This window comes from Cryptomeria japonica, chromosome 3 (assembly GCF_030272615.1).
Source record: "Cryptomeria japonica chromosome 3, Sugi_1.0, whole genome shotgun sequence".
NCBI lineage: Eukaryota > Viridiplantae > Streptophyta > Pinopsida > Cupressales > Cupressaceae > Cryptomeria > Cryptomeria japonica.
This window is the reverse complement of record NC_081407.1, coordinates 921693886-921706253: the sequence shown is the minus strand read 5'-3', so window position 1 is coordinate 921706253 and position 12368 is coordinate 921693886. Positions and strand designations below refer to the sequence as shown.

At 34.7% G+C, this 12368-nt stretch overlaps 1 protein-coding gene across 1 annotated transcript; it reads right to left on the bottom strand.

Annotated features, from left to right (window-relative positions):
• Positions 1 to 10159: 10159 nt before the first annotated feature.
• Positions 10160 to 11530, bottom strand: LOC131058508 (glucan endo-1,3-beta-glucosidase-like). Its single transcript, XM_057992280.2, has 2 exons — positions 11432 to 11530; positions 10160 to 11321 (listed from the first exon to the last, which is right to left on the bottom strand). The coding sequence occupies exons 1-2, from the start codon at positions 11442 to 11444 to the stop codon at positions 10348 to 10350; spliced, it is 987 nt and encodes a 328-aa protein (XP_057848263.2). The 5' UTR covers positions 11445 to 11530; the 3' UTR covers positions 10160 to 10347.
• Between the last annotated feature and the right edge of the window lie 838 nt (positions 11531 to 12368).

Genomic DNA, 12368 nt, shown 5'->3' with positions numbered 1-12368 from the left:
GAAAAAGCTTCAATTAAAAGTTTGCATAATGTGTACCTTAATTGCTAAGCCAATTTTCGTAATCAAATATTTTTGTACTTAAATATATTTATATGATTTAGAAAAAATGATAGCCTACATAAGTATCTTGCTATTCTACTCTTTGTCCTTTTCATTTTTAGATAATATCATTTACCTGCCTTATTTCCTCAAACTCTAGAAAGTTATTCATATTTCAAATTCGACAAGTATTAATTGTACTGCGAGTGATCTTTCTCATGCTTAAAGGTGTAAGTCATTACACACATAGTTTTCTTGAATTAGCAAACTCATTTTCGTGTACACTTCCTAGTCTACTTTCACTCTTCTTTCCAAAGTCCTTTTTGTTCTTTCTTTCCTTCCCTTATATTTTTCCCTTTATCTTTCTAAACTATATGAGGAAAGATAGGAAATAGATCATATGACTTATGTTAATTTTTAACTTAGCCTAATTCACATATCCTTCTATAGCAGCCCTTCCATTTGAAGCATATATCCAAGACACTAATGCATACGTGTGTAGTTTTCTCTTGTAAAGAAAACTTGACTGGTTTTATGGCTTTCCTTTAAAGAGAACATTTGTTTCCTTTAACAAATCGTAGCTATCTAATCATAATTTAATATTTTAAATTCATGTAACGCACCATTCGCTACTTCCATTTCTATGTATCATGACATAACACTAATTTCAAGGGAATAAGTGCCAAAATGTCCATGTATTTATTTTCTTGGTGGTTCCTATTTGTACTGTTTCATAGGGATCGATTATCTCAATTCTTAATTTAGTCATTTCCTACCCCACTTCAGATCCATAATTGTGATTCAAATGATCTTGATCACATATAGAGTAAGCGAAAATGACTCATTTTCTTATTTCCATGTTAATGACGAATCAGTACTCAATATTTCTTACAATTTTAAACTATACAATTTAATTATTTTCTAAGAGATTTGTTTATTTTAATGCTTTTAATCATTGTGCATTATCAATATTTTTAATCCCATGTCCGTTTTATATTCCTTTCCTATAAAATACAAATAATTCTTTAAGATCAAAACTAATATTCATCCATACATGTTGAGAGAGATAAAAATTAAGAATAGTAACGAAACTACATATCAAGTTCGTCTCATTATTCGAAGGATGGATACACTTCACTTATTTAGGAGTGATAATTATTTACAAGAGAGAAAGACGTAGAAATTCACGAATTATTCATTATTGGTGAGTAATACATAATAAAGGAAGGAAGTCCCACCTAATAGAAAGTGAATTTGATGGGGCAGATTACATTTTTATGTGATGGAAGAGAAAAAAAGTTTATTTGAAACTCTTCTTTTAATATCAATTATAGGTGTGTCTTATTTTTATTTTAGATGATTTGAAGATATCTAGATTCCTTGCGTATTAGACCTATGATTTACTAAATATCAACATTATAAGGATTAAACTATTAGAATACTTGCACAAAAAAGATATCTAGGTCATTTTGCATTAAAAGTAAGATTGCTAAAAAACTAGACAACTAGAATTAAGAATTTTTATCCTTGGCTGGTCTAGTGTCCTAAATTGCAACTTGTTTTTGACTGATTTCCTTATTGTGTTTTCTCCTAGCTCTTATCCAAGCATATTTTTGGAATTTGTACTACAAAATTGTCATCATATGATCGTATGGTGATCTGGGTGGACAAGGGTGCTAGGCGCCCTTGTCCTAGTGGTTAAGGTTGTTAGGCACCCTTGTCCATCTCAAAGGGGTGAATTTTTAAATATGTCATTTCTCGGTTCCCATCGGTTGATCCCCAATCCAAATACCTCAATATGATAGTTGGAGGTTGGCCTGATTTATGTAGTACCTTGACAACACTCTTTAGGATCATCCTTTCAATTTATTTTCATAATCAACATCCACAAGATTCCGCATACATCATAAGAATCCATCAAGCAACATTTCATCTCACCATATACTTCAATATATGAGAATTATGGACAAGCAAATTGCAATAGTCTTCATGCAACAAACATTTTCATGATTAATTCCTTTATGTATTGTCATGTCATGTTATTACATCATTACTTGTGAATATATTGAAAGAGCATTGCATCATCACCATTATCAACTAAATCAAGCTTGAGCTTAATAACATTCAGCCTTTTACTTTAAAAGATTTTCTTTTGAATTTATCTATTTCATTCAAAGGTTAATTCCAACCCAGGGTTTGACTTAGGAAATCATCCATAAAAACAACATTTCACACTCTTGTGTTTACGGGTGACACGATTCGCAAACAACAGTTATACATGTGAGAAGAGTAGACCGCAGCACATAGTACTAGATTTTTTCAAAAGTTAAAGCAATATGCATAAAAATGAAAAGATATTTGGATATTCATCAAATTAATAGCAAGTTGTCGGTGAGTTTTGAGCACAAATCTGACATTAAAGACAGTTACACGCCGTGACCAATGCTTTATCTATTAGGTAGCTGAATTCATAAGACATAAAATGAAAATATAACAAAATTTTATCTAATACCATGAGATCTTAAGAGAATATTGCCTTACAATGTTTCTCATATACATATCCCAACCCAAACTACTTATCTGAATCCCTGCATAAGCCCTACCACTCTTCAATTCCACCCAGGCATTAAATTGACCCCTTAGATAAAATAATGAGCCAAAAATACATATACCACAAAAGTGCAATGAATGAGAAAACCCTTGATTCTACTCATTCAAAAACATGATAGATTCACACACTGGAGAAATGGGTTTGAAACATGTTTTTATTTACTTAATCTGTTGCCTCCTATTACAAAACATTTTACATATAACTCCTTCAAGAACCTCCATACAATATGACCCTAGACTCACTCTATTTTCTCTGTAAATGACTTTTACAGCTTGCTCCTTTCACCTAGACTCACTATACATGACTAAGAAACTGGAACAAAATTTTGCACCAAAATTTATGGACCCTGTCTCATGGCCTTGAATTCCCTTTTATAGAAACAAGTGAGAAAACAAGCTTCGGGCTAGAGGAACACCTGTCACAAGCCTAAAAGAGCGCTTTTGATTCTAATGAGGCTCACCTTACGTGAACGATTTTGTTCTGATTTTGTTGTTCCTTGGCTGCAAAACTTCAGCTTCAGAATCCTTTTTTGGGCACTGAGTCATTATCTTTTGAATTATTCTCATAGACAGTTCCTTGATTTGCCTTACCGAGAATCTCTGACAATATGCATCCTCTCATCTTGTTGACATGACCTTGATCATTCCATTGCCAACTCAGAAAGCATCCTTATTCCTTTATGTCTCTGAAAATCTTAGCTTCTCATTGCGGTGGCAATGGAACTTGCTGAGATGGCTCCCTTGGAACTGTCAGTTTTGCTTGTTAATGCAACTCGACGCAAAAAACAACCTTTTGAATGGGTCTTTTGAAAATCGGTCGGCATCCAGGTGTCTCGACTTGTCTTCCTTTATCCCACGTCGACAAGGTTAGTTCTTTCTTCCTTTATTTTCCCACGGGAGTGATAAGCAAGAAAACTGATTCACCCTTTTGAGATGCGTTCCGACTTTACATTGTAGATCCTATCCAACCTGACGCATCATATGATCACCATCGGTCAATTTGATATTGACCTTCTAATGTGGCAAGTGGGTCCATCGAAAGCCTGACTAAGTATCACCAAATTACCTTCCAACTCAACTCTTTTAGCGGTCCCACTGTCAGACTTATTTGATCTTCTTGGGACACATGGCATCATTTCGCGATGCCATGGTCCTTAACTTCCCTGCATCTTCCTTTGCGGGACTGCGAGGGCCATCAGATATGTACTCTCTTTATGTGTCGGCCACAATGACTACCTAACATTTGCCACTAACCTTCAACCACCTTTCTGCTTTGGTTAAAACATCACCGTCCACTTGATGCACATGCAAATTTATGGAACTTTTAGTATCTCGATAATTAATCATAGAGACTTCGTCCAAAATATTAAGACTGGACTTAAGAAAATTTATCAATGCCCGCTAAAAATATCAAAGGGGCCCAAGCATAGGAAAACAACGCAGACTTAGGAAAAACATTTGAGGCCGACAAAAGAAATAACGCCTAGGAAAGGAAACATGGTGCCTTCAATGATGAAAATGACCCTCACTTTTAAGTCAAAAAGGTAATGAAGAAATATAACAAGCTTTGGGTTTTGAATAAAAGACTTACGCGGATATACATAAACCTCAAACCCTAAAAAATGAGGGCAAGAACAGAGAGCATCATTAAATCAAAATGACTAATATTTTGATAGGGACACATAATTTTTGCATACTAATTTTCAGGACTATCAGGTGTATTGATAGAAACGTTGAAAGATTATTTTTACTTGAAAAAAAGTAATTAAGTTCAGTTTAAAAATAAAGATCTTGTTCATATAATTTAGAAAGGATAATCATGTGTTTTTCCATTCGTTATTTTTTGTATAAGTATAGTTTTTATGATGATAATTATTATGACTATGATAAGGTTAATTGAAAATATACCTACTATAGTCAAGTATTACTTCTTGTTAATGGTTGAAATCGTTTAACATATATTATACATCTCTTAAAAAGGGATATATATCTCCCCAATATTTAAATAATCAAGCCTTAATGGACTAAAACAACTCAAAATTATATATTTTTTGTTGCAATCCAAATATTTTTTTAGTTATCTCTATAGCTATTTTAAGTTTTATTTATCAACCTAATTTTACTCTTAACAATTTTATGTACAGAAACATTCAATTTTTAGTGTTGTTTAATTCAATATATTTATTGATATACCATCTCAAAATAATATTTGGCTATTCACCTTTGCCATCTCAAAGAGAATTTAGATTAATAATCTATTATAATTAAATTTAAATTATTTCTGAGTTAAAAAATTAAAATGATTAGATTATTAAAAAAAATTTAAAATGGAAGGGTTGAAAAAGAGAATCCAAACTCTAAATTTTCTTGGACACTTGTAGATTTATAAAATGTTCTAGTCAACTTTGAACTTCTAACAATATGATTCATCATCATGTAGTCTCTTTATTGTTGAAATATAAACCTTGAAGGAATTTTACAAATGAAATTCTTGTAAAATAATATCCTTTTTCATAAGGCCACCATTACCATGTATAGATTCAAGCATCCAAATATGAAATGTTACTAACATTTATTAAATTTTTAAACATTCATAATTAAATTACAAACAAAAAGATTAATTTAAATCTTCCATATTGAAAATTATACCAAAATTTGCTCATGGACTTAATAATTTTTAGTCATCTATTACAGCTCTATTGTAATTCTATTCTACTCGATATCTACTTATATTCTAATGACATTCTTTTTGTTCAAAATTTGGGATATTTATATCACAATTGTAAAAACTGACTTAATCACAACATTTATTATTATTTTATTGGCAAATGTTAGAATATGAAAGTGCGTAGGTACTTATATTGCATTGTCCTGTCAGTTAGAAAATGGTTATGTGCTAAGATGTTAACCAGTTGCCTTGATTAAAACAACCAAATATTCCTATTTAAAGTCGTTTGAATATGCCTATATAAGTGATCATTGAATAATCATAAAATAATTCCCCTCATATCATATCAGAGCATCCAATAATGGTGTAACATTTATTTTTTAGTATATGCACATATGGCATTGGGATTTGTAGAGATGCCATGATAAAAAGTATTAGAGTCATTATTGGAGAAGTCTGGCATGTAGATATCCACTTGTTGAGCAGGTGAGGCATAATCAATTGTAGAATTAGTTAATGTGAAGTTTTTGTTACTTCACATATATAAATAATCAAGGACGTTACATACTTGATTGATCATGGCATCCATGTATTGTTAGGTGTGTAAAATTGATATTGATATTCTTTTGAGCTATGGCATGAAAATATTATGTATAGGGGATGCATAGACAGACACTCAATGATGAGAGTAAAAGATGGTTGGCGAATAGAGGTTGAGGCACCTAGAAGTAGTTGTCTATGATATAAAATAATATATCTAGTTTAGTGAATTTTTTGTTGGATTGTATGGCCAGCTATGTTTGAACTTAATGAAGGCCCCGGGGGGATTAAGGTGTCACAACCTTTGAGTCCTTGCATTTATTTTTTGAATAATATAAGATGATAATATTGTTATATCCTGAGTTCCTAAGTTTAATAGTTATCCTTATAACTTTGTGGGTCCTGTATGATAGGATAATCCCACATGCATAGTGAGGAGGTCGCGATAGACTGCTACTTGTCAACTAGGCACTTGATGCGACACTTGTAGCTTGTGCCTTCTACTCGGAAGTCCACCATAGTACCAAATGTCACTTGGGCACTCCTTTGCAGAAATACGTTTGTGAAAACATTCTGGAGAAGCACGAGATGGTAATATGTGTCAAGGCACTTTTGAGTTAACCATAGCTTCATCCCTATTCGGTAGCAAGTTGGCAACCACTTCCAAGAGTCAAGTTTGAAAGTTCCTATTGCAAGTTGAGTTGTGCATGGATGCAACTTTTAATTTTGTGTTGTGTCTACATCAAATGGTTTTCCTTGAAAGGTGTAGTTATATTTGACCAGTGTCCCTTGCATGTGGCATATTCATGATTGGGTGTTGTATTTAGAAGTTGCTTCTATGTGCACTCAAAGCTCTACGAACATGTGTTTCTAGAGGAAATGCTGGTGAGAGGAGTTCATTTTATGGCATTTGTGATGCTATATTATCGAGCTAAAATGCCAATCTCCATAGTTTTCAACAACACATGTATTTTAACTATACATGTGTTGTTGAAAACTACAAATGCTCTCTAGTTTTGGGGTGTAGGATCTTTTACCCAAAACGGTTTTGCCCACGTAAATTCAATCTTTTGTTCTTCTATTTCATCCTTTTTTTTATGATTTTATAATGTTGAATCTATTCGTGCATGCTACTAAAACTGATTCATCTGCGAGGAGCTAAAATTCCACTCACTTTCCTCTAAGGTCTTAATAGTGGGAAATTAACTATGCTTGATATTGCTTTATGGCATAGTAGTATGTGATTCTATTAGATACTGGATGTGCATACTAATCTTGGATGTTCATCCGGAGATGCTCGACTTCCCTTAAAGACCTAATGGAGATCATTTCATAGTGGTGAGCCTAGCATAAATATACTAGCCAGGCTACAACATGTTCATATTAAAAGTTCTAGATCAACCTAAACTATAAAAAATGTGAAGAATTTGTCATAAATTCTTTAAAATTTTTGTGGCAAATAAATTGTTTCTAAACCTTAACTAGTGATCTGTTACCATTTCAACTTAATCTCTTTCTCTGATAAAGTTTTAGGTCTATGAAAAGTTTGGCAAGAGGGTAACGCCTACGCCCAATAGAGCATCTCTTCATTTCTTTAGAGTTGGCTTCGTTTTAGTGGTTTTTGTTTGCTGGTTTTGTTTCTGGTCTTCGTCTCTCCTTGGTAGTTCCTTTCTATTTTTGATATTTTTTCTTTAGCTAGGTGTGCATCTCTCATGCGCCCTAGGTGGCACATTTTCTGTGGATATGTAATGGTACGGGCCTCTCCCACTCTTAATTAATCAGACCTTGCGATCCTCGGAAGGGTGTAGCTTTGAGCGAAATTCTTGAGTTCTCTGTCCCAAACTCTTGAATCATATATTTTTGAATTATTCGACAATAATCAGTTTTAAGTCGTGAGAGAGTTCCATCAAGTTGTTTGATGACCATTAGAAGGGTACAACTATTTTTTGCATCCTCATAAACTTAGTAGACAACAATCTAGATTGTACTCAACACCAAATCCCTTACCTGTCTAGAAAAATCAACCTTCACAATACGTGTATTTTCTTCAAACCAATTAGCATAAAAAGAGGAAAGAAAACAAACAAAAAAATCTTTGCATGCAAAATATCATTTTAAGGTGAAAATCTATCTTGAGATGATGAAAATTCTTCCATGCGGCACTGCCACGTGCCTTGAAATGTGAAGGCTCAAAGTACAGGTCTATTAATTCAACCCAGAGAAGAATCATTGATAAAATATTCATCATCAATTGAATCTTCATCCTCAGCATATACTAATTTACCTTCATTTTACCTCGATTTTTCCTTTAATTACATCATTGTTTTGAGTTCTACATAACTGAGTTGTGTGACCATTTTGTTTACAATCAAAATATTTAATTCTCTCTTTGTTAGGACTAGACCTTTTACTGTTTCTTCATGAATATAGTGCATTATCCTATTGAGAATCATATTTTGTTCTCTTTTATTAAGCTAAAAGGGTTGGAATCATATCTCTTAAGGTTTGTGAAGTCATTTGACTAACTACAGGAATAACATTAACTATTGTACTTTGAAGGAAAACTATTTAACAAGATAGCTTTACCATCACCATTATCTGTTGCCTCCTTGACTTCTACTAGTTGCCTAATGAGAGACCTAAAACCACTTATGTTATTTGAAATTGTGATTCCATCTTCCATTCTGAAACTGAATAATTGAAGTTTTAGGAAAAAAAGAGCATTGAGTGATTTTGCCCCAAACGATTTATTTGGATTGTCCCAAATTTTGTTGGTGATTTTTTTAATTCTATATCATGAAATCTAGAGTTTGAAAGAGAAAGGCCAATGATATCCATGGCTTTATCATCTCTACTATTCCAATCTAATAACTTATTACATCTATTGATGATTTTTCTTTTCTGCTTGCTATCCTTATAAAATTGTATTCATTAGTTGCATTTGAATTTTTATTCTCCACGTATGGAAATTGAATCCAAGACACTTGTTTAATGGAATCTCCATAAAAAAAATGCAAACAAATACAATCCTTGTCATGAAAAAAATTCTTCTTCTTATGAGTATCTCATATAAATCTCTAATGAATCATAATGCTCTTTAGTATCAAATAAATTCAAGTCATGTTACCTTCAAAAAAAGGGTAAAAGAGAAAAGAAAGCAGAGAAGAAAAGAAAAGAAGAAAGAAAGAAGATCATATTTCCTCGAAAGATTCCTGTGATTGGATTAATATCCTTCACCATTGTTCAATTCGACAGTAACATTTACCTTCTATGCAACCAGGTAATCTTTTATTTCATACATTGCACCAGTCATTCTTCAATCATTCACACACATATTAAGATTATGAGATTCCTTCCAAATGTAACCTCTGATAAAATACGCTTCGTCTTCAAGAAATGGCATAGAGATTATCACAAATCTCATAGGTGTATGGCTCGCTATATTTAAATGCATATCCTTGCCAACAGGAACCATATCACTAGACAATAATATTTCCCCATAATGACTCCATAGTTCTGAACTCGCCAAACTCCTATAGATATAGGAAATGGCTCATTGCTTCATAATTGCGATGATGATAGTTATAAGTTTCATTCTAATCTATTCTTCTAATGCAATTTCAACAAAGTCTTGGCAAGGTTGTAAGGGAAACAAAAACACCTTCAACCTTTATTCTAGGCGTCCTTGCATACACAAATGTTCACCTCTAGATTTCCATACATGGTTGGGAATGGGAAGAACGTAATGCAATTATTACATTTGTCACAAGTGCATGCTCAAAATTCTATTGCCTTTCATGCACAGTGGACTCCATAGATCTTTTACACGATCACATTGTCACCATTGTGAACATAACACTCCTTTATCATTGGTTATTCCATCGTTTGGTTGTGTACTAGGATTTGGTACTAGATTATAAAATAAATGCTTGATTAATTTATTGAATGGTGGTGACTGGTTTTTACATAGGCATAAATATATAGTACAATGGAATTTAAGCAGGGTGTTATGGTAACAATAACATCATCTATAGCACATATTTAAAAATAAAGATGCATGCTATAAAGTAAAAAAATATGTTATCCCAATTGTATTATACTAAATTGCAAATATGAGCATTCACACACTCTATTATAGATTATAGACTTTTTATTATAGGTTTTTATTATTTCCTAAAACATTTAATTATTTAATGCTTTTAATCCATATATCTTATCGAACGTTGTTGTTTTTCATTTCTTTCCATTAAAATACAAACAATTGTTTAAATGAAGCCAGCGATGCATGTTGGGAGAGATAAATACTGAGAAAAGTAAAGTGAGTCTACGTCAAGTTGGACTCATTATTCAAAGGATGGATTATATGAGGGAAAGAGCGATACACTTAACTTATTTAGGAGTGGTAATTTTTTACAACAGAGAAAGGCGTAGAAAGCCGGGCCTTGTGTTTTATTGGTGAGTGATAGGAAAGGACGTCCATACCGTCACACCTAGTAGGGAGTGAAGTTGACGGGGTAAACTGGATTTTTATTGGGATAGAAGAGGCCGAAATGGCGCCCGATCTCTGGTCCGGGCTTCAAATTCTCGTTGAACAAGGAGAAAACGTAGGTGTGGATGGGCTTTCCAGGTCTCCTGGGCGTTCCCTGGTTGGAGGAGACGTGCCTGATGAGGTTGTTATTGTAGACCCTGGCGTTGTCCACGGTGGCCGCCCGGGCCTCATGATCATGATCATCTCCCGCAGAGGGCCACCCACTCTCTGTAACGAGCAGTGGTAGGTCTGGATGTCCCGCTCTCTCACACGCGGCAATGAGAGCGTCCACCATGGCATCGAACAAGTTCCTGTATTCACGACCTTCGTCGTGGACCACCGGGGCAGAGGGCTTGAAGAGCGCATAGTCTAGGGATATGTGGGCCTTGTTGCCGGCATAGCTGAAATAAGGGTACACATTCGCCATGAATGGAGACCCGTTCTCAGCCAACAAGTTCAGCAGGGGGCGGAGTGTGCTCTTGAGATCGTTGCGGAACTCTCCCTGCGAAGGCGGATAAGAATTCCCCAGCACAGATGAGGCGTGGGTGGTGGACACCCTTATATCCTTGTGCAGATTGGCGTTGCGGACTGCGGTCTGAATGTTTCGCATTGCAGGGACGAGATATGAGACATATTTCTCGTTTCCGTAATGCAACACCTCGTTTCCCACTGAAATGTATTTGATGTTGGCCGCCGGGTAGAAGGCGCCAACGTTGTCCTTCACCCATCCGTTGGCTGCCGCCTGGTTGCCTGCTATCTTCTCAAGCTCCTCGTTCCTCACTCCCACTATTACTTCTATGCCTGTGTTTTCCAGGGCTCTCAGAGCTTCGTGATGTGCCTCGAAAATCCTCACTTTTCCGATGTTGTGGCGCTTTAACAACTCTACGACCTCGCGCGGGCTGGGCAGATTCCCTAACATTCCATAACACACTCCAACTGCAGGGCATTCAAATCCAACGGTTCATTAAAAAATCACAATCACAATAAAAACATACGCCACTGCTCTTTCAATAACATTTTTAACAATAATTGCTCTATATACATACCTCTGGCCGCCATGATGTTCTTGAACCGCTTGCCTGCAATTCCAACAAACTGACTTCTTTCGAAAGCTAAATATGAAACCAACAAAGGCTACGATTTTGGCTGTAAAATGCAATACTTGTGATTTAGTAGATGCAATACTCGTTAATGAAAATCACAAGACACGGTTGGGTATTTATAGTTTGCAATTGAATCGGTCATTGCGGGACCCTGTCCTAGAAACCATTTCGAAATAGACTTTGCCACCAAATGATAAGGAAAATGTAAACTCCTCAACCTTAATTTGAATTTGTTTGATGCCCCCTTATCGTAACAACACGACTACATTCAATTTCATTTGTTGGATAACGCTGATGCGTCTCTTTTAGCTTGCTCACGGTTCTACAAGGATAATGTCTATCTATTTTCGCTTAAGATTAAAAATAGATATATATACTTTGAGCGTCGAACATACAGTCCACTTCATTATCCTGCATCGACCACACGAAACTATTTTACCCGTTTGACCTGCAACTCGAATCAAAATTTGAACTTCATCTCACCACAACCTCTACACATAGATTTTATAGCCAAATTACAGATATAGATGATCTACTTGGACACAGCATCATGTTCTAGTTGCCGCGTACGGTGGAAGACTTGCAGGTAATTTTTATCTCGAGCCGTGTTTGCAACGTTGATATTGATAGATTAGTTTGAATGCTGCGAGAGAGCAACGACTATTTATTGCCAACACTTCTTCTAGACTTCTTAACGCAATGATAGATTTTGATGCAAACACCTGGGACTGCCACTTGGCATTAACGCATTATTCCAAGTGGTTGAGGACATTTGGGAGGTTGCTTCTGAAAAAGAAAATAAAGGTAAACAAATAAGCAATAATTAGATTAGTTTTAGAATTTTCAAGTTGAGAAATAGATGAATGTATTTTTTAAATGA